At 56.3% G+C, this 22,546-nt stretch overlaps 1 protein-coding gene across 11 annotated transcripts in view; it reads left to right on the top strand.

The window, feature by feature from the left end:
• The window catches only part of FARP2 (FERM, ARH/RhoGEF and pleckstrin domain protein 2), a 92,794-nt gene that overhangs the window by 67,769 nt on the left and 2,479 nt on the right, over nt 1–22,546 (top strand). For 7 of the 11 annotated variants that reach the window (XM_032638625.1, XM_032638618.1, XM_032638626.1 and 4 more), the window contains 11 exons: nt 7,039–7,199; nt 11,027–11,116; nt 11,474–11,607; nt 11,981–12,062; nt 12,784–13,033; nt 13,873–14,003; nt 17,310–17,378; nt 17,950–18,039; nt 21,191–21,211; nt 21,388–21,470; nt 22,319–22,437. In XM_032638625.1, the coding sequence (XP_032494516.1) occupies nt 7,039–7,199; nt 11,027–11,116; nt 11,474–11,607; nt 11,981–12,062; nt 12,784–13,033; nt 13,873–14,003; nt 17,310–17,378; nt 17,950–18,039; nt 21,191–21,211; nt 21,388–21,470; nt 22,319–22,437 (1,230 nt within the window). The other 4 variants (XM_032638624.1, XM_032638628.1, XM_032638623.1 and 1 more) reach the window with 4 other exon arrangements.

Genomic DNA, 22,546 nt, shown 5'->3' with positions numbered 1-22,546 from the left:
ACTGCTGACCCCGACCCCTGACCCCCTCCCTGTTCCACGCATGGGCAGCGCGGCTCTAGAACGAGCCCAGCATCCCAGACGCTCTGTGGACACTGCTGGTGAAGGTGTTATTTTCAGATTCAGGGTTAGCTTTTTGGTCAGATTTGGAGAAATTTTGAACAACTTTCCTTTTCCAGGGTGTTCACAATATGTTTAATTTTACAGCTTTCCTTTTATATTGAAACCATTTCTTTAATATCAGTTGTGGCTTCTGTGGACTCTGCCCACAGCCCTTCTTCCCCTTCACTCGAGTGGGAGGAGCCCCCTCCAGGAGGGGACCCTTCGGCAACCGGGAAAGTGAGCCTGAAAGATAGATCCTACAGGTCCGGTCTTTCTGCTTGTAGCCCAGGCAGTGGCACTGTCGTGTTCTGTCTAGTAAGAGCTGGCTTACAGGAAACATTAAAATATCCAGCATGGTTCTGAGTGAGGCCAGCAGCCGGCCTTTGCTGGGTTTGCTGAAGGCTGTTCGTTGTGATTGCCTTTTATTTGAAAAACACGTTATGCGGTGGCACCACCTTGGAAGGGTGGCCCCGTAGACCCGGATTACAGGATGAATGTGCAGATTGGCGTGGGACCCACAGGCTTGGGAGCAGCCCTTCTCACGCCGGCGCCGGCCGCTGAGAGCGCGCCGTGGTGCGCTTTGCTCCGCCCACGGGGGAGCCCAGCACTGTCACCGCAGCCCAGAGGCGGTGCCCGCCGTCCCCGCCAAGTCCCCTGGAGTGACGCCCTCCACTTACGTGGACTGTTTATGTTCACTAGCTGTCAAGTCTACGATTGTCTTTCCGTTTCCAGGGTCTAGCGACAGCACAGCCTCACGCTCACGTTAGGCAGGTTGACGGCACTAAAGCAGGAAGCGGCGCGTCCCGTGTGTGCCTTTTCACATCACACAGGAGCTCTCTCAGTGCGGGGTCAGAGCAGGACTCCTTTTTCCAGTTAACACGCGTTTTTAAAATGGTAGTAATGATGGAGGGATGGGCAATGAAAACCCTCACAAAGAAGTTTAACGTGGAGAACTTTGATCATCCCCAAGGTCGTCACTTTGCAAAGTCCTTTAATTGCTCTGGTGCTGTGGGTGTGGTTTTCACCGCAGGCATCTTCTCACCTGCTGCTCTGGAGGGGTGGCTGAGCACCAGGCCTGCTGTGCTTCCGGTCCTGTGGCGCACACGGGCCACGACCCTACGTGTGTGTGACAAGGGATGCCAGTTGTGCGTCTTCAGGGTGTGCTGCTCCCTCCTGGTTCAGGGAGCACCAGAAAGAAATCCATTCTTGGAACAGTTACTTTGTAGGTGAAAATGTTAATGTTCTCTCAGGCACTTAAAGTTGGGCATTTCAGTGTCTGTTCTCAAGGCCACGGATTCACTCGTGGGATTGCGCCCCGGCCCCTGTCCTGAAGTGACAGAGCTTGTCGCAGCTGGCCGGGGCGCGGGGGCCGCTGTGGGACTGTCTCTCCACGCAGCGCCCTGCCCGCCGTGACCCTGGATGCTGTCTTTTGCATGAACGTATCTGTGTCCCCAGGAATGAGGAGAAAAGGGGGTGGCATTTCCCTGTAAACCTGAACTCGTTCATTCTTTAAAGACACATTGACGTTGCCTGGTCTGTGGTTCTTGAAAGTTTGTTTCCCGTTGAAATTGCCGTTTATAAATTTGCAGATATGTACTAATTCAGAACTCTTTGTTTACTCAATAAAATAAGGGAATATTTGCTATGGATTTTGATGGCTTTTTTAGCTTCCTTTCCCTCTACTTGCATACAGTTTCGATTTACACCCATGGAAGGTTATCTCATGTGTCAGGTGAACCCCGGAAACAGCCCTGTATCTTTTCACATCACCACCGACATCTGTCTTCATAGGCAGTTGGCCCCATGGAGCCCACAGGCTGTCTCATGCCGGCTGTGGGTGGCGACGCCCCCACGGAAGGCCAGTCGGGGAAGTGCCTTGCTTTTCTCAGCGGCCCCGCTCGGGCTCGTGGCCCCTGTGGTCAGTGTGCAGAGGGGGGTGTAGGAGAGCCAGTGGTCTGCCGGCTCTGGGCCCGCAGGAGCCTCCAAGGTGCCGGCTGAGAGCAGCACCGCTGGCAGCTTTGGGGTTGAACTGCGCGGTCCGTGGGCTTATAGCGCACAGAACACGTGCTGTTGGCTTCTTAACTCTGAAAATGAGACCGTTTTATTGCCTTTTTCCCGCAGTCAGCTAGACGCCACCTGATAAAATCCCTGGCCCGAAGCGTGGCAGCTGCTCAGATTCTGAACTGGCCTTTCCTCCTGGACCCCCTCTCGGCTGCCGCGAGCTTCTGCTGCGTCCACGGAGCTGTCTGCCTCTTCGGCCCCTCTCAGGCCTCGGGGCTGCCCCACTCCTGCGCAGCGGCTGCAGCAAGCCGGCTGAGGACGGGGTGCTCGGGGCAGCGCAGGCCCCTCGGGGCGGGGGCCGGGCTCCCTCTGGGGTCTCGAGGCACCTGGCGCCCAGTGTGATGGGGGCGGGAGGTGGCTGGCAGTGTCTAGAAAGGCCCCTGTTGGCATGAACTCCCTGGGGGACCCCCCCTTAGAGCAGAGGACAGTGGATCACTGGGGTCTCCATTTCTTCCCCCATCACACCGGCCCGTCCCTCACTGACGCCCCCACTGCCGTCACCCCCGTGGGGATGAGGTGGCGACACCTCCGTGATGAACCCAGTGGATGCACAGGGTGACCAGTTAGGAGGGTAAAAGTTGTGTGGCCTTTACTTCCAAGAACGTTCACTCAGGCTGCACCTCCTTCCTAACACACGTCACCTCCACACTTCCTAGTTTACTTGAATAGTTTGTTTCGGGGCCCTTGCCTCCGTCGCTCCAATAGTTCAGAAGATCCATAAGTCACAGCTTCTCAAACTTTAGACAAAATGTGTCATTTATTAGAACAAGGACGTGTACCCTGGACCACCTACACGTGTCACGCAGAGGAGACCCCACACCTGGCGAGCGTCATCCGGACAAGTGGCCCAGAGTGTGAATCAGTTGTTGTAGGTTGGCACCCCCGTTTCTCTTAACAAGGAAGGAGTCTTGTTTGCTTAGAAGGAAACAGAAGAGAAGACTCGGGAAAATGCCCCTGGGTGCGCCACGCGTGTAGACGTCACCCCCTGAGTCTCAGGTGACCACAGCCACTTCCAGACTGAGCCGTCACAGCCCTGGGAGACAGACGAACACACAGCAGGAGGAAGGGGTGAGCTGGACCTTGGGCCCCTCGGAGTAGCCACTTCTTTACCTCCTACTTTTATTTTATGAACCATGTTTCCTATAAGAGACTCGTGACGTCCCAGTTCAGAAGTGGAGCCAGACGTGGTTTCCTGCGACTGATCAGGGTCACGCTTACCTGGGTGCTTTGGAAAAATCAGCTTTTCCCTTTTCTTATGGGATTAGTGATCACTGTTCCAGCCACAGAGGGAGCTTCTAGATCTTACACTCCCTCCATCATGTTAACCTTCAAACTTGACCTTGAACTTTCCAAACTGGAGCTGACTCCTGCTCCGCTATAAGGCAAAAAGTTTCAAAATTGTTTATTTTATTACAGAGTTTTGAAGAAGAGAATTTAAAGGTATGAAATAAAAGTAGCTGAGCTTCCTGTCTAAATGTGATGTTTCTCTTTCATCGCCTGGTCGGACGATAAGGAGGTTACACAAAGCACGGTACTGCGCTTCTCAAAACGACGTCAAAAATTATCAGATGGATATTTAGAAATGTTTGGAAATAAAGAATGCCACAAAGAAAATCATCTCCCAGGGTGGCTCACTGCTGACTGACTGAAACGAAAGTTTTACCTTTGCAGTGTTTTTTTTTTTTTTCTTTTTTTTCAGTACGCAGGCCTCTCACCGTTGTGGCCTCTCCCGCTGTGGAGAACAGGCTCCGGACACGCAGGCTCAGCGGCCATGGCTCACGGGCCCAGCTGCTCTGCGGCATGTGGGATCTTCCTGGACTGGGGCACGAACCCGTGTCCCCTGCATCGGCAGGCGGACTCTCAACCACTGCGCCACCAGGGAAGCCCTGCAGTGTTTTTTTTGAAGACGGTCAAACCTTGCACCTTTGAGAGCAGAGGCTGCCTGTGAACTCTGGGTGGACAGCAGAAACGGAGAGCTGTCCACCCATCCCAAAGCATTTCCTTTTGGAAGCATTTCCAAACCTGTCTCGTCTGCAAGGATTTGGTGGTTCTCGGTGCCACGGTGGGGCAGTAGCGCACCACCTACGTGTGAGCGGGTCCTGTGACTCAGAGCAACATTGACTCCTCCTGGCTGTTTGACAGTAGAGGACCTTGGACGCAGAGGTCTGGGTTTACAAACATTGAAGATTCTTCACCATGTCAGTTAAGGCTACACATACTCTGTGGCACCTAAAACTTGACATTTAGCATCTTAAAAATGCTTACGCAATCTGCCTGTTGGTGTGCATTCTAATACAGGTCGTCCACGTGGACAGGGCTTTCTAAGGTCAGAGCCTGTCACGCCACCACACGGTCCAGAGCAGCCTTCACGCGCCCCGGCCGCTCCTGGAACTGGCCAGCAGAACCACGGCCCCACGGGCGCGCTCTGGGCGTAGGGCCCGCGCGTCACTGGCGTCATGACAGTCCAGCAGCCTCGTTTACTGCCACTTGCTTGAAAACAGCTCCTTGCAGATTTATTCGCTTCATCTCGTAGCGTCTGTGTTGACAGAATTTGATGTAGGTATGATGTATTACGTTTTGATGCGGCTGACAGATTTAATAAAAACAAATGTTTAATGTCTGTTTGTGGTGCTTTTTAATCGAGTCACTAAATGGTGAGTTGACAATTTTTGTGAAATAGTAAGTACAGTTGTCCCTTAGTATTCACGGGGGATTGGTTCCAGCACCCCACCGATAGCAGAACCCCTGACAGGAAAGTCTCTATGTGAGATGGCGTCGTATTTGCATACAACCCACCCACATGCTCCCGGATACTTTAGATCATCTCTACATTAGGTACAACACCTAATCCAGTGTAAATGCTCTGTGAATAGTTGTAAATACGACGTAAGATGCTGTGTAAACAGTTGCCAGAGTGGCAGATTCAAGTCTTGCTTCTGGGACCTTTCTGGAACGTCCTCCCCCGCACCATATATTCCGTCCTCATTGATTGAGTCTTCAAATGTGGAACCTGCAGATATGAGGGCAGCCTTGTCTACAATGATAATATCAAACGATGGCTTTTAACCTTCCTAGAACCAAAACAGTTTATTCCAGACGAGCTGTTTGTCCCGAGGCGGTCACTTGCTGGGCTTTGGTCTCCCGTTCGTCGGCCCGTTTGTCGGCCCCCGAGCCCACCCTGGCCTTGTCACAGGAGACTTCAGAGCTAACACCACCTCCTCACCTGTCACCTTCTGCTATGTAAAAATAAAGTCAGGTTTTGCAAGAACTCTGTGGTAAACCGTGCACTAGTAGCTTTCTGTCGGGCGGGAAGACGCGAGGGTCACCACGTGGACTTGTTCTCACAACCAACGAGGGTGAGCGTCTTGGTTCTCACACCTTGAGCAACACGCCTGGAAGAATAAGTAGACAGCTTATTAGTAGCTTCTACATCTTTTCTGAATTTTCACTGTGTGAAGGTGTCTCGTTATGCAATTCCGGGCTACTTAGGGACACAACGGACCTTGGAGTGTGATCCTGAACAGCTCAGCCGGAAACGAGCCTCTTCTGCAGTCAAAGGAGCCGTGCCTCGGGCACAGCCCAGAGCCCTTGTTCGGTTTGGTCCCTGGAGAAGTGACAGTGCAGGCCTGTCGGGGGAGGGGACGTAGGCAAGGCACGCTCTTTTAAGGTGGCTTAGCTTATTTTAAATGTGTAATAAAAGCAGATTTTAATAAAACTCGTTCCGATAATTTCACGTCCTTACGTTGTCCAGGTTTTCTAATGTCAGTGAACGTTTCTCTGTGTCTTAAATCTGTGTGGTTGTGAGAATCCCAGAGGAGAGCTCTGCTATCCGGCATTGGTAGCCCATCCCCAGAAGCCCTGGGTGGGGTCCCGGCTTCCAGAGCTCTGAACTTGTCAATGTGAAAATAAGGGCTCCCTCCCGCCCTCAGGCCACGGTGGAGGGCTGCAGGGGCTTGTGTGTGGCAGTCCGGCCAGCAGGAAGCTCTCTGCACCAGCCTGCCTCCTACACACTTCACGCTTTAGGCTGAATAAACTAAGTTTTGGGTCTATAAACTGGTCACCGTGGGTAACTGCATTTGGTCCCCAATCACAGTGTGAAAGGATCTCGTTTTGAAACCCGTTGTGTTACTTCTAGCATTTTGTAAACCGACTTAATAATCATACTTAGAGATAATGGTAGTTAAAACGCTATACATTTAAAAACCCAAGGTAAATTTCTATCTTAAATTGCTTTTGAACAGTTAAACGTCTCCTCTAAAACTCTGCTTTAAGGTGACTTTCAAACGTGGCATTTAATAGTTACTACTCTCTCATAGAAAAACATTAGAAATAAACCTTTGAGGATTTTTTTACATAGAAAAGAGAATTTCTTGATCACAAAATGTTGGATGAAATAGAACGAGGCCAGAATTTTGGCTTCAGTCTGGTCAAAAGCAAACATTATTTTCAGAAGGGGAAAAAATTAAGTTACTTTTGTGGTATGATTCTAGAAATCAGAGTAAAATCCTTGCTAACGAACAATTCAGGGAAGTAGAAAACAGTATGACGAGTGTGATCCAGTGTTTTAAGTGAACGGTTAATGAGTTTGGCCTTAGAATACACGTTCTTTTCCAGATAAGTCAGCGTCAGTTTGGCCTCTTACGTGCGCTCCCTCCTCCCCGTTGGCTCTATTGTGCCTGCATCTTCCCCGGGAACCAGAGCCCTGGGCCAAGCCGCCCTGGAGGTTCTCTGGGGAAGTGGGCTCTCACTTGTCACCTGTTCTCACCGTTGCTTTATGTCACACTGAGGCCTGCGTGTCTCCGGAAGGGCCTGGTGGCAGGTGCTGTCCCTTGGGTCTGCCCTTCTTCATCTCTCGCTCCATCGCCCGTTCACTTCCAGGCCTTTCCGTGGAGAGTCCTCAGCTTCCCTCCACCCGGAAGACCCCACCGAGCCTGAGCCCACTGGGCCCAGCCGAGCAGGGCTCCTCTCCCCTGCTGAGCCCCGTCCTCAGCGACGCTGGCGGAGCCGGGACGGACGACCAGGAGGAGCTGAGACACAAGGTGGGCGCCCCCGGGGGGCTTGCTGCTGGGGGCCTGGGCAGCAGGGGCTGGGGGTTCTCCAGTCCTGAGACCCTCCCACCACCTCCGAGGCGCTCGGGGTCCCTCTGCGCCAAGACGGGCCTCCTCATTCCTTTCACGTTCCTGGCGCCCGTAGGTTCCAAGTGCGGGGCTGTGGATCCCGGGGACCTGGGGGCCTCAGCCTCCCCGCTTTGCTGGGAGGAGGTCTGGGGGTCAGGCGAGGCCGTGGGGCTGGGGGCTGAGGCGTTCCGGAGGTGCGTCCCAGGGGCTGGGCGTGTGGACTTGTGGGAGAAGAGTGAGGTCAGTAGGCAGAGCGCCACGGAGCAGGCAGAGAAACGTGCCCGCTCGCTGGTGAGGCCACAGCCTGAAGCATCGCCAGCGAGGCCCTGGCCCCCCAGATGCACGCTGGGAGACCCCCAGGTTTCCTGATGACTCCCCCGGCAGGTCCTGGAAGCCTTGGCCTCAGCTGGCCAGGCCTTGGGCTCCCGCGTCGGCATCTGACTGCCCAGCTCGGGGTGGGGGTGCGGGGGTGCTGCCCAACCCTCCCTCGGAGCCCGTGTGCCAGCTTGCTTCCTGGAATCCCTCCTCCTTCCTGTGTCTCCCACTTACTGTGCTGTTTCTCCTTTTTAATAGAAATTGGTGGGGACGCACAGTATTGGGAAGGCCTGAAAGGGAAGGTGGGGTTGCTCCCCTGCCTGTGTGTGGGCACCAGGCTCGGGGCTCTATGGGGACAAAGCAGGGCCTCTCCCTCTGCCCTGACCCGGGGCCTGCGGGCAGGTCTGCTTGCTGGTATGGCTGGCAGAGCAGCAGCTGTTTTGCTGTCTCTCCGCTGAGTTTCCTAAGAGGTGCTCTGGAAATCAGGGGTTGGCCCTGGCTACCCAGGCTGGCCACCCACGAGCTGCTGCTGACCTCCCTACTGCTGGCATCCCCTTGGCGCCTGCAGTATTACTGTGACCTCAGCAGTGATGCTGCCGTGGTTGTTTCTGAGCGTCTCTCTGGGCACCTTCACCCGCCACGGGAAGAGGAGCTGGTCTCGGGCCTCAGTGGGGACCCAGGCAGGAAATGCTCACCGGCAGCGTGCGTGCGACGTGTCCGCGATCCAGACCAGAGCCAGGACGCTTGGCCACAGGGAGATCCAGGCAGGGAGGGCCGAAGCCACCCAGACCAGGACCGTGGGCCTCCTGGGGCAGCTCTGACCCCAGAGAGCTCACTGAGCACACAAGCTCAGTGATTTTTCAGTGGATTTGAAGAAGTCATTTTTTAATAGCACAAAGCCCAGAAAGAAAGAATTGACGAGCATGAAGTTTAGAAAGGCGGCCTGCAGGTGTCCGGGGCAGGACACCAGAAGATGCCATGGTACCGTGTGGCTGCCAGTGTTGTGGGAAAAGCTGGCGTGAGAAGCAGCCCACGGGCGCTCCACACACAAGTCCCGGAGGGAGGACAACAGGACAGGCTGTGAAGGGTCAGGTGGAACCTCCTGGTGTCCCCGCGGCTGAGGGGGCGGCTGCCGTAGCAGTGGCCTCCGGGACACACAGGAGGAGCGGCCTCTGCTGCCGCGACCGCCCTAAACTCCCCAGGGCCCCGGGGAGAAGTCTCAGACCCCACGGTGCAAACCCGGTCCCACCTTCCTCCCCGAACGGGTCACCTGCAGACTCGGACCCTCGCCCTGCCGCACTCCTTCCCTCGGCCGACTCGCCACCTCCCCCCACCCAGACCCTGACCATCAGGGTCACCACCCCTCAGCCTGGCTCTGCCTTCCCTGCGCCTCCTGACCAGCCCCGGCCCCCAGACACATCCTGGGCCCCGCGCACCCCGATGTGCTCAGATAGGCCTCAAACACCCTGCCTTCCCGCCCCGCCGGTGACCACTTGGCTCACCTTGTAGCCCCCCATCCTTGACCTCTGGGCTGGCCCCCACCACCCAGCCTCCTGGCCCCTCCCTCTCTAGGAGGCAGCCGTCTGTCCTGCCAGCCTCCACCCCACCTGCTCCCTTGGTCCTTCTGTGTGCTTTGCTGCCCAGCTGGGTCACTTCCCCGGTAGCTGGAGTTGCTTCCTGCCTGGGAGGCTGTCAGCTCGAGGGCAGGGACCTCTGTTCCTGGGCATGTCCCAGGTGCCTGTTGGCATGGCTGCAGACGTGGGAGGGTCGGCCCTAAATCCTCCGTCCCGGGGAAGAGCAGCGGGGCGAGCGTGCAGGGACGGAGCAGGACCAGCTGTCCGCCAAGTAGGAGAGAGTGGAGGAGAGGCCATGCACCGACCTTGACCGAGGCGGAGGCAGCTCTCTGAGGTGTGCTCAGAGCGGGGTGGGGCCCTGCAGGGATAAGACACAGCCCCCAGCCCAGGTGGGCACAAGGCCTGTGCTTCGCTGGGAGCGCGGCGCTTCCCTTCCCGCTCCTGAGGGTCCTGTCACCGCTGACTTGCCTGTGGCCCCTGCAGGTGGTCAGCGGCCCTGTCGCAGGTTTAAGAGCCCCGGGGCTGGGCCACGTCAGCCAGCCGCCGGCTCTAACCGCCGGCACAGATAAAACGTACATCGCTTGGCAAGTTTAATGACTTCTGTGTGAGTTAGGCTTAACTGTTGCTAATCACATACATTCATGCATGGGCAGACCTCGTATTATTGCGCTCCGCAGGTACTGCTTTTTTTTTTTCCTACAAATGGAAGGTTTTCCCAATAGTATTTGCTCACTTTGTGTCTCTGTCACATTTTGATAATTCTCACAATGCCTCAAACTTTTCCTTTATTGTTATGGTTGTTGTGGCATCTGCGGTCAGTGAGCTTTGACGTTACTACTGCCACTCACTGAGGGCTCAGATGATGGTTAATATTTTTAGCAGTTAAGTAGTTTTTTTTGTTTGTTTTGCTTTTTTTTTTTTGGCTACATTGAGTCTTTGTTGCTGCCCGTGGGCTTTCTCTAGTTGTGGGGAGGAGGGGCTCCTCTTTGTTTGGGTGCGTGGGCTTCTCATCGCGGTGGCTTCTCTTGTTGCGGAGCATGGGTTCTAGGCACGCAGGCTTCAGTAGTCGTGGCTCGCAGGCTCTAGAGTGCAGGCTCAGTAGTTGTGGCGCACGGGCTTTGTTGCTCTGCAGCATGTGGGATCTTCCTGGACCAGGGCTCGAACCCGTGTCTCCTGCATTGGCAGGCAGATTCTTAACCACTCTGCCACCAGGGAAGTCCCAATTAAGTAGTTTTTAATTAAGGTATGTACATTGTTTTTTTAGACATAATGTGGGAGTTCCCTGGCGGTCCAGTGGTTAGGACTTGGTGCTTTCGCTGCCATGGCCCCAGGTTCAATCCCTGGTCAGGGAACTAGAATCCCTCAAGCTGTGCAGCATGGCCAAAGGGAAAGACACAAGGCTGTTGTACCCTTAATAGGCTACAGTATGGGGGAAATGTAATTTTATATGCACTGGGAAACAAAAAAAATTCATGTGACTCACTTCGTTGCAATATTAGCTTTATTGCGGTGGTCTGGAACCCAACCCGCTATATCTCTGAGGTGTGCCTGTATCTGTGTGTTAAGCAGCTACAGTCCTGTGAGTGACATCTCAACAGTGATTTCATCACAAAATGAGTGATTAGCTTCACTATATGTTGCTGTTTAAACAGCAGTTCTTTTCTCAAAAAAGAATAATATAAAATGAGAAGAACATCTGGGGGCGATACAGCGGGGCTTATATCTTTACTTAGAAGTGACGCTCTCAGGAGGTGCACGTGAAGATCACGTGACAGCGTTAACTTGAGCAGAAGAGCTGGCGGCTAGGACCGTCGGCGACGTGGCCGGCTGACACGCTCACGCTGTCTGCACTTCTTGCAGTGTGCGCCCGCGGACGAGGCCTACTTCATAGCAAAGGAGATTCTTGCTACAGAGCGAACATACCTGAAGGATTTAGAAGTTATTACCGTGGTATGAAACCTAAGTCCCTTGTTGCTTTGATTTTCTTAATACTTCTTAAATCTGGGCCAGAGACACAGGATCCCGCCCCCCCCCCCCGAGACCTGCGTGTGTGTGTATGTGTACATGTTCTGTTAAATATATCTGCCTTAAAACATGTCTACGTCAGGTCAGAATATTGGGTCTGATTTTTTGTGAACCTGGGAATATATCCCTTCGAAGCTTTTCACCCAGAATTGCTTTCTTCTGTTGTGAAAACTGGCTGGTCAGCCGTGGCACTGATTTGAGCTGGCGTCGTGGGGGCTCCGGGGCCGGTGCTGTGTGTCGTCAGGGGCCAGGTCCCTTGGTCACCCTGAGCTCTCCCGGCAGTGGTTCCGGAGCGCTGTGGTCAAGGCGGACGCCATGCCTGCGGACCTGATGACCCTGCTCTTCTCCAACATCGACCCCATCTATGAGTTCCACAAAGGCTTCCTGCGCGAGGTGGAGCAGAGGCTGGCGCTCTGGTAACGCCCTGCGTCCCAGCGCCCGCAGGCTGCCCCGCCCGCGTTACCACCCCTGTGCGCGGGAGCTTCCCAGCTTCCTGGCTAATTCACAAGGGCCGCTATTGCCCCGAGACAGCGTTAGTCCATAGGGAACATCACTCGCATTCACCCTATTCCAGAGGAGAGGACAGAAGCAGGTTAAAAGGAGACCCCTTTTTGCCCGGTCACCAGCATTTCGAGGATGGCTGAGATGTGCCGACTGCCTCTGTCAAGTACGGCCTCGCCCTCAGAGGTTCTTGCTGAGCCTGGGACCCACCATGGCACTGGCAGCAAGCGAAGCGTCTCTCGCACGCTGTCGCGAGGTTTTGACCGTGCCTGTCCGTCTCCACTCCAGGGAGGGGTCTTCCAGCGCCCAGGCCACAGGCGACCACCGACGAATCGGGGACGTCCTGCTCAGCAACATGCTTCAGTTAAAGGTAGCGCGGGCGTGCGCGCGGCTCTCGACCCAGCAGCTGGCCGAGTGGACGCCGGCCTCCCCGTCAGGGCAGTGTTCCCCTGAGAGTGGTGCACAAGTCAGGGCAGCCTTCCCCTCGGGAAGCGCGGCGTCCCGGGAGGACGGCGTGCAGCTCAGCCCGCGCTCCGCTCCGAGCGTTATTTCCCCTCGGGACACGCCCCCCTCGGGGCAGGTCCTCCGAGAGCCGCGCCTTCCGCGCAGCGCAGCGCAGCGCTGGCCGGCACTCCCGTCCCGACACGCTCTCCTCAGGATCAAGAGCGCTCCCCGGGGCTGCGTCCCGCCGGGCCAGGCTCCCCTCAGAGCCGCGCGCCGGTGCAGCTGCTCCTGCTGAGCTCGCGCCTGTTCCCGGCCTCTCCTGCGGCCTCAGCGCTCCGGGCGGCGGCGCGGGTCGTGCTTCCAGCGCTCGGCGCTCTCGCGGGACCGGGACCGATGGGGTGGGCGCCGCCGGCTCGTCGCCGAGGCCCCGCCCCCGAGGCCACGCCGTGCCTCCAGGCCCCCGGTTTTGGGGGCGGGTGGTGAGCGCGTCCCGGAGGCGGAGGCGCGAGGCGTGAACTTAGGGCCCACACGCACGCGCGGCTGGCGGGTCCCCTGTGATGCCCACCGAGGCAGACCGGTGTAGGGGGAGACCGGACAGGGGAGGGCGGGGCCCGGGGGCCGCCGCTCAGCCGCCCCCCGCCCCGCAGACGCTCACCCGCCACTTCCAGAGGCTCCACGAGGTGCTGACGGAGCTGGAAGCTGCAAGCAGGCGCCTGCGGAGGCTGGAGGCGCTGCGCCGGGACTTCGAGCTGCAGAAGGTCTGCTACCTGCCGCTGAACGCCTTCCTGCTGAAGCCGCTGCAGCGCCTGCGCCACTACCGGCTGCTGCTGCGCCGCCTGTGCGCCCCCGACCGCCAGGACCCCGACCGCGGCGACCAGGACCGCGCCGACCGCCGCGGTGAGTGCGCGCCCAACACCCCGCCCCCGCGGGCACCCCGTCCTCCGCCCGCGGCGCCCAGGGCAGGGGGTCGGTGGTCTGCTTCTGAGCCGCACACCTGGGGGGCCACGTGGCCTGGGGGAAGCTTCTGATGTCGGTGGGCTTTGTCATTCCTGACTTTGGTGAGAGGGACGGAGGAATAAACCCTGACCCTTGTGACCTCAGATAGGACTGACTTCCAGCTACAGCACAAACGTAGAGCAGGAAGTCACTGCCTCTTAGGTCCGGTCACCGCTGTCTGTCTCTGAAAGTACAACACGAAGAGCTAGGTAGCCCTTCCTTCCAGCGGGTCTCCCGGTGTCCTGAGAATAGATCAGATACTTTCTGACGTACAGGGAGCAAAACAGACCGTATGACGTGGACAGCGCCCTTCCTCTGCATCCTAAAAGCAAGTGTTTCGTGTTTGCCAAAAAGGAGGGGACAAAATTGCCCAGAATGTTTCCATGCATTTTAGGGGAAATGTGAAAGAAGAGCAGCACAGGTAAAATGAGGGTGGGCGACGCTGCTTTGCCCGTAACCTTAAATAGTTGTTGATAAAGACTCTGCCCTTTCTCTTTACCGAGCGTGAGCGTTGGCTAGCCAGCAGTTTGGGCTGAACGAGTCCACGTTTCAGGTCATCTGCAGGGACCCACACTTGCTGTCCCTAGCAGTCCTGTGAGGAGTTTGAGTACAATGTTCCTGGAATTAAAACCACCTTTAAATTGTCAGTTCCTGTCACAAACTGGTGGGTGGAGGGTTTCGACCATGCCACCCCCAGCTCACCTGCCGGGGCACCTGTACTGAGGGACCTCCCCACGCAGAAGCCCTCAAGGCCATCACGGAGGTGACCTCCACACTACAGCACAGCCTCGTCCGGCTGGAGAACCTCCAGAAGCTGATGGAGCTGCAGCGGGACTTGGTCGGCATAGAGAACCTTATTGCTCCCGGCAGGGTGAGTGACTTTGAGAAAGTTCTGTGAACTGGTTACTGTTTTTAATTGAGATATAATTCAAAACGTGTGACTTGGTGTTTCTCTGTATATTCATGAGGTTGTGCAACCGTCACCACTAATTCCAGAACGTTTTCATTCCCCGAAAAGAAACCCCATCGCTGTCAGCAGCCACCCCCAGCCCCGCTCCCCGGTCCCTGGCAGCTTCTGATCGGCTTTCTGTCTCTGGGCTTCTCTCCGGACGTTTCATACACATGGACTCTCACGCTGTGTGGCCTTCTGTGTCTCACTGCTTTCGCTCAGCACAGTGCCTTCAAGCTTCATTCGTGTTGTGTGTTGTGTTGGGGCTTCGTTGTTTCTTGCGCCTGAATAGCGTTCATTCTCTGGAGACACCGTGTTTTGGTTACCTGTTCATCTGCTGGTAGACACTTGGGTTGTTTCCACTTTTCGGCCATTGTGAACAGTGCTTCTGTGAAGGTCATGTACAAGTCCTTGTGTGAACACGTGTTTTCATTTCTCCTGGGCACAAACGTACATACCTAGGAGTGGAATTGCCGGGCCTGTGTTTAACATTTTGAGGAACCGCCAGAGTTGTCCACAGTGGCTGCACCACTTTACGTTCCCACCAAGGGTATAGAATGGTTCCAACTTCTCCGTATCTTTTTTTTTTTTTTTTTTGTGCGGTACGCGGGCCTCTCGCCGCTGTGGCCTCTCCCATTGCGGAGCACAGGCTCCGGATGCGCAGGCTCAGCGGCCATGGCTCACAGGCCCAGCCGCTCCGCGGCATGTGGGATCTTCCTGGACCGGGGCACGGACCCGCGTCCCCTGCATCGGCAGGCAGACCCTCAACCACTTCGCCACCAGGGAAGCCCTTCTCCATATCTTGTCTTTGATTCTAGCCATCCTGGTGGTACATGGTGGCATCCCTTCGTGGTTGTGATTTGCATTTCCCTAGTGACTAGCATCAAGCATCTTTTCATATGTTTATTGGTCATTTCTGTGCCTTCTTTGGAGACATGCCTGTTCAAGTCTTTTGCCCACCTTTTAATTGGGTTGTGTTTTTACTGTTACGAGGTTCCTTATCTACTCTGGATACCAGACCCTTGCCAGAATATGACTTGCAATATGCTCTCCCATTTTGTGGGTTATCTTTTCACTTTCTTGCTGGTATCATTTACAACACTAAAGGTTTTAATTTAGCTGATGTCTAATTTGTCTGTCTTTTCTTTGGTTGCTTGTGCTTTAGGTGTCATAGCTAAGAAACTGTTGCCTAATCCAAGGTATGAAGATTTATCTCTGTGTTTTTATCTAAAAGTTGTTTATGTTTTAGCTCTTACGTTTAGAGCTGATCATTTTGAGTTTTGTGTATGGTGTGAGATATGGGTCCAACTCTGCTCTTTTCCAAGTGGATATATAGTTGTCCCAACACCTTTGCTGAACTGTCTTCACTCCTTTGTCAAAAATCAGTGGGCCATGGAGTGTGAGTTCGTTTTCGAACCTTCAGTTGTATCCATGGGTCTGTATGTCTCCCGGGCTGCTTACTTTCTGTCACTAATTCCTTTTGCTTTGGACTCAGTACTGTCAGCAAAAGAAAATTGTTGTAAGGGTTGCACAGGTCCAGTGGTTAAGAATCCGCGCTTCCAATGCAGGGGGCGCAGGTTCGATCCCTGGTCAGGGAACTGAGATCCCGAAAACAAAGGGTTGCACAGGGATGTGGGATGTTCCTGTCTCGGCACAAGCGTAAGAGTATTGGAGCGTGGGTGTATAAATCCTGTTCTGCATTAGCCTTGTTAGAAGAAAGGTACTGCGAGTGTGGGACCATGAGCTCAAAGAAACAAGACTAAGACAGGAAGGTTTTGCCCTCCTGGAGCAGGGCCTTGGCTGGGAGCCAGGACAGCCCCGTTTCCTTTCCCTCCTTGACGGCTCCCAGGGGTGCTGCTGGCTGGGAGCTCCTGGGAGGTGGGAGGGCTCTTGTTACACTGTTGTTTCTCTGAGTGCCCCACGCAGTGACTTATAGATGGTGGTGGCCCCAGGAAACTGTCACCAGAGGGGCAAATAAACAAGAGCAGCCACGTAGAGCAGAGGCCGGGGCGGGCTCCCCGGGGCGGCCTTACTGCCATCACCGCTGCTATTAGGGTCTCCGAGTGCTGCCTTAACCCCCGGGGTTCCTGGCCTCCCTGAGTGAAATGCGTGCATCAGTCAGAGATGAGCCCACCCCAGTTGTCTGAGCGCAGGGTCGAAGAGCAGGGCTGTGAACTGAAGGTGGGTGACGAGGCCCCGAGGGTGAGCACTGCCAGGCATCGAGGAGGTGGGACCTCGGGGAGCGCACCCCCAAGGGCTGGGGTCTCTGGGGAGCGGCGGAGCTGGCCCTGCAACGACGGCAGGAAGGCCTGCCAGCTGCGGCCCAGAGAGGGCTGGGGGCCGCCCTCCTCCTCCTGCAGGGCTGTCCCTTGGGTTGGGGCTGGTTTCTCATCTCGCTGTGTCCGTGAGGATTACTGGGTGAGCTCTCCTCCCTGTGCCCTTGCTCAGGTCATCTGAGGGCGGTTAAGGCCGGGGTGTTCTCGGGGCACCAGCCCGTGCTGTTTGTCTGATAGAACAGCGGACGGTAGAAGAGTCCCCAGAAATCGTCCAAAGCGGACTGTTGGGGCCCCCGGGACAGTGCTTCAGCCAGGGCGCAGGCAGTTAGGGATGTCGGACATCTGTACCCCGGAGGCAGGTGCGGGGCCTGGCCCGGCGGTGAGGGGAGCCCCGAGTCCCGGGGGGAGAGGGCTGCCCGGGACACGGGGGGCTTCCGCTGAGCCTCAGCCCACGGGAGGGTCTCACTTCGGGCCGTAGCACCTTCGTGGCCTTAGGAATCCTCTGCTCAAGCGCCAGGGTGGCAGCTGACAAGTCCCCTGTGACGTTTGGTGGGAACCAGGTGTCCTGTCCTCCTCCCTCCCATTCTCAAGCTGCCCAGCCCAGCTTTTCTCAAAGCTGAACTCACGTCATCTCCATGGTGGAACCTTCCAGAAGCTGCCTCTCAACAATGCCCTTTGCCTTGTGTGCCGGCTCTCAGCACAGCCGGCCTGTGGGAGTTCAGAGACCAGGCACCGAGTTAACCGACACCAAACAGGATGCGGGTGACCGAGGGGAGCGGACGGGAGGGAGGCTGGAGTGGCACGGCGGATCATCAGGCATCCATCCGGGCAGGAGGGCGCCGCGGAAGGGCCCGAGGAGGCCTGCGAGGGGCGTGGAGGGGCATGGAGGGTGATGTGCCATCTGCCGAGGTGCCCTCGGCCAGCACACAGGGACCGCGATGGTGTCTTGCAGGAGTTTATCCGCGAGGGCTGCCTCCACAAGCTCACCAGGAAGGGCCCACAGCAAAGGATGTTCTTTCTGGTAGGTGCGATGGGCGCGGTCCAGGCGGGCGGCCTCATTGTCAGGAGCCAGGAGAGGGTCGCAGAAACACTCCCGGGCCTGCCACCTTCCTTATTCTGGATTCTGGGCACCTGTCTGCAGGATGAGCAAAAGCCCGCAGGTAGAAAAATCCACACACCTGCGGCTGCAGGACCGCTCTGCTGGTGCCAGCGTCAGTTCGCAGGGCCTTACTCACGAGCCCAGAGGTCCTCCCAGCGAGTCCCTGCCGCCAGCAGGTCCCCTTTTGTCAGCTCCCTTCCTCGCGCCCAGCTAGTGGATTCAAACCCCAGCCTTCCTGGTTGGGGGTGACTTTCAGGACCAGCCCCCCAGCGCCTCCCGCCGGCCAAGAGGTCTGCTGGCCCATGTGGTTGCTGGTCACCCCTGGGCAAAATGACTGTACGAATGGAACAAAAATCCCTTTTCCGCCAAAAACCTCCAGCAAAGTGCGTAAGCACACGGGGCCCTTGGAGTTGAAGTTGGTCTGATCGTTAAGATGTTGAATCCTTGTTACTTGCTTTTAGAATTCATTTGTCTAAAGCTTCTGGTCCCTCAGTTCTCAGACATGCTGCTGTACACAGGCAGAGGGGCCTCAGGGACCAGCCACTTCCGGATCCGGGGACTCCTTCCGCTGCGCGGCATGCTGGTGAGCGCCCGGCGCCGGGCGGGGCCGGACCGGGGGTCGGGGGCCGCGCCGCATGGCAGCACCTGCCAGGCTGTTCACGCCTTTTCACCCTGTTATGGCTACTGTTCTTGGTGCTCAAACAGCCCCACCTGCAGCCCCTCCAGGGCCTCTTGACGAAGGCCACCAGCCCCTGCAGGACAAGGCCCAGCTCCGCCAGGAACCCACCTACTCCTCCCAGGGAGCCCTGTCCTTTGGTGGGAGACTCCATGAAAAACCCGGGTCGGGCGCTGGGGCCACCGTGCTGCTGGAGGGGTTGGGTGCTGACACAGCTTTGAAAAGAGAAAGCTGGACCCCTAATTCTTAAGACTGTAGAGTTTGCACTTCCCTGATTTCATACTTCTCTCTTTTATACTGACGATTTTGGTTTCTTTTGGCATCATAATTAGTTATTTCACACGCACACACACAGCTTTATAATGGTAAAACAGAGACCACCACCGCTAAAGAGAGGGTGGGCTGCAGGGCAGGACTGGCCCCAGGGAAGCTCCCGGTGACCTCCACTGAGTCGTGCTGTGTCCTCTCGTTTGCCCTTTGACCTCCACCCCGTGAAGAGGCGCAAGCTCTGTCTTCAGAGCTCTTGAGGGCCTGGGCCGCACCTCATGCTCTGTCCACACCGCATGCCGCCAGGGTGTGTCCGCATCCCCACCGTCTCAGTGCCGCGTGGCGTGTTAATATTGTCTCTGATGAGCGGGAATTCTTCGTCTTAATGGGATGCGGTCTGTCTTCTCCTCCGTGGTCAGTGCCTTCTGTGGCCTTAAAGGTCATGGAGAGACTCCCTCTCGAGTGTAAACCTAGACTCGGCCTGGAACCCATCTTTGGGAACAGCAGAGATAGGAAGCCAAGTTCAGGTCTTTGCTATAAAGATGTGCTGTTTGTCCAGAACATCTTACGCAGTGAGCACCTCTCCCTGCAGCCCTGCCAGGCCCCGTCCAGTTGTAGGATGGGTGGGGTCCGACCCCTGTCCAGTTCCCAATTCCCAAAGCGTCAGCGCCGTCCTCCGCCCCTTTCTCCTTCGTGGCGTCTGGCCCTTCTCCCCGCCATCCGCACCCTGGGCACTGCACCGCCTTCCAGAGAGCGTCAGAGCTTCCGCAGGTGTCTCTGTAACATTTGTTCAGCTTTTCCAACTCTCAGCAAAAAGGGGTCAGTTTGAATGACCTCACCTGCCATCCCTGGAAGCAGACCCCATCTGTTTCAAAGTATACTTTTAAAAATTATACCTTCAGCGTAGAGAAAAGCTGAGGATGTGCGGTGAAAAGCGCTCATCATTGTGCTGCCCAGTAGTAAGTGCTGTCAGCATTTCGCCGTCATCTGGGGAACATCCTCCACAAGCTGCATTGCAGCCCGCACTGGTTTTGCTCGGCAGTTCACCTCGAACATGCTCCCGTGTCCTCCGCTTCTGCCGCCGGCTCAGGAGCCATGAGTAGTGGATTGGGGCGCCGAAGCACACTTTATTTAACCAGCTCCCTGCCCCGGACGTTTTGGCTACGTCTAGTTTTTCAGAATTACAAACAGCACCGTTGGATCTTTCTACGCGTCCTTAGTTATGGCCTTGAGATAAACCGCCACGCGTGTATGTGAGCCTGGGGCTCCCTGTTCCCACTGAGTGGCTGTAGGAGCGGCTGACTGGGTGGCCTTCCCTCCAGGCCCGTCTGCGCCTGCGCCGTCCCAGCCTTGGGCAGCGCTGGCCGTCCACCCCGTCCTCCGCGCCCCAGGGATGGCCAGCAAGGCCGCTTCCTGCGCCCTCTGCTCTCCCCCAGGAGGCACCGGGCGCGTCTGTCGCTCTGGCCTGTTAGTGTTTGTGAAGCGTTCCTAAACCCTTCCAGGTCTCAGGTGCCTTCCAGGTACGTAATTCCCGTCACTTTGCCTGCAGTTCAGTGTCACCTCAGAGTTTATAAAGTCCCTCCAGACGGGGATCGCGTTTGTCTTGTCCCTAGAATGGCCACGGGCACAGAGGCCCAACGAATACGGGTTGAAGGGGTGAACTTAGACGTTTTTCTGTGGTCGGTCTGTCCATCTTTTCCTAATTTAGGGTTTCTGTCCTTGGCACGGGCTCAGAAGGTCTTTCCCACACCAAGACTACGTTCGCGTGGGACTTTCTTTACTGATACGCTTATGGTTTTTTCTCTTTTACCTAATCTGCCTAAAATTTGTTGGTTTTGATGTTTTTAGGTTGGGATGTAACATTTTTTCCTCGTATAGTCAGTTTTCCCATTATTTGTTACATCCTCCATTTTCGTACTGATCCCAAAGTCTGCCTTTATCATATAAAAAACTGTTGTCCTTACACTTGGACTCTTTCTGAAGGTTCTGTTCCATTTCTGTCTGTCCCAGCATCAGTCTACACTCTTAATTAGTGGTGCTGTAAGGGTTAGTCACTGTGTGGGTAAGGTCCTTCCCTTATTTGTCCTTCTTTTTAAACAGTTCTTTGCTCTTCTCAAGTATTTATTTAATTCTTCTAAACAAACTTTGGAGTCATTTGGACAGATTCCTTCAAGAAACAACATTGGCGTTTCTGTGGAAATTGCATTAAATTTACATATTGACTTGGAGGGGGCGGCCGACATCTTGATAACCTTCTCCTGCCGGCTGCGCTCCTGTTAGTTTCAGACCCTTTTAGGTCCAGCGTGAAGCTCGGTGGTTGGCGTCCCATGTTCTGGGGTGGTTCACCTGTAACTGGCTGGTCCTGGGGACAGACAGACAGCCCTCGCTCCTGACTGTGGAGGGAAGGATGGTGACTCCTGGCTTGTGAAAGACACCGTTTCCTTCTGTTTGTATATAAGAGATATTATCAGAAATACCGTGTGGAATTTTGGCAAAGGTGTTTCAGCATGTGGAGGGGGATGGTCACTCTTCTCGCTTGGACTTTGCGACAGGGTGGGTTCCGTCAGTCACCTTCCTCATTCCTAGAACACGCTCACTTGGTCAGAGGACAGTTTCTCCTCTGGGCCTTTAGGTCTGCTTAAGGAATGCTTTGTTCTGGAGTTACTTCTCTTGGAACTGAGATCAGCCGGAATCTAACTCTGTTAGCTTCTGGCGCCACCTTATAGACATGAATGGTCCAACTCCTTCCCGACTGAAACGCTCAACGTTTCTTCCCGTGCTTGATTTTCAGCTCATGGTGCTGGACCCACCGGTGAGTAGTTGGGTGCCCATCACCTGGGCAGCAGGCGCCATGGCGCGGGGATCCCTTGTGTCTCCGGTAAGCCCTCGTAGAGTCGGCGTGGGCTCGGTCGCCACCTGTGTCCTGCCGCAAGCTCGGGTTCCGCCAGCCCCGCTCCGGGTCACACTCCCCTCCTCTCCCGCCCGCAGGTGGAAGAACGTGAGAATGAGCGGTCTGTCCCGCACTGTTTCACCATCTACGCCGCTCAGAAGACAGTCGTGGTGGCAGCCAGGTAAGGGCCTCCCACCCACGTTCCGCATCCCAGCGGCCCTGGTCCCCTCTGAGTTGTGAGAGTGTCGCGGTCACGGGGACACACAACCCCTTGAGCACTGCTTCAAAGCTACGCGACCGCAGGAGCGGCTTCACTGTCCGTGGGGGCTTGTGACCGTTGAGACCATCCGCAGAGACTGGCTGTGACACTGCTGGCTGCTCAAGGGAGGGGGCCGGCGGGCTAGCAGGGGGAGCCCGGTGGGGCGGCCACACCGAGGCCTAGCGTCACGTGCCTCCTGCCCCGGAGCTGGGCAGCAGGAGGCTGACTGGGCCGTAGCACAGGAGCAAACAGACGCTTTCCCCACTCTCCACGCCCTGTCGACAGCAAGGCGACCCGAGCTCCTGGCGGCCTGGACGCTGTGCCTGGTCCCTCCCCTGTGGGAGCCCGCGTCCCCAGCTTCTTCCAAAGGAGGTGTCGTCCTGCGTCCGGGCAGGTGGCGCCTGGCTCTCAGCTCCCGTCCTGCAGGGGTCCTGGCTGATGTCAGAGCACAGGGCACTGGACTCCCACTGGGAAACCTTGGCAGCTTAATTTATGATCCAGGACCCAGTCTCATATTTCAGCTTTCACAGCCCCAGAGACCTAAACACCCGTTCCAGGAACCAAGTACCCTGTAGAGCACCCCCGTTCCAGCGTGACAGGTGCAGGCTGGGCCTCCAGTAGCGTCCTGACAAGCCCTCTGGACCCGAAGGACAGGGCGCACAAGGGGGAAGCAGGCACCCTGACCTTCTGCCCTCCAGTGGGAGGGGGCACGGCCGGGAGCCCCGGCTGTGGGCCCTGCCCGGTGGCTGAGCTTCGGCCCTGCCCCGCAGCACCCAGCTGGAGAAAGAAAAGTGGATGAGGGACCTGAACGCTGCCATCGATGCAGCCAAGAGCAGCGCCGACACGGCCCTGGCACCGCTGGGCAGCGTGCTGTGCCCCCATCCCCGCAGTGAGTGCTGGCCGGGCCCCCAGGAGACAAGGAAGCTTTCCCGTGGGTGTCACCCAGGTCACGGGCAGCCCGCTGGGCCCACGTGTTCTGCATCCACGAGGGACGTTTC

Source organism: Phocoena sinus, chromosome 7 (assembly GCF_008692025.1).
Source record: "Phocoena sinus isolate mPhoSin1 chromosome 7, mPhoSin1.pri, whole genome shotgun sequence".
Classification (NCBI taxonomy): Eukaryota; Metazoa; Chordata; class Mammalia; order Artiodactyla; family Phocoenidae; genus Phocoena; species Phocoena sinus.
Note: the sequence above shows the minus strand (reverse complement) of the source record. Positions and strands in the feature narration are given on the sequence as shown.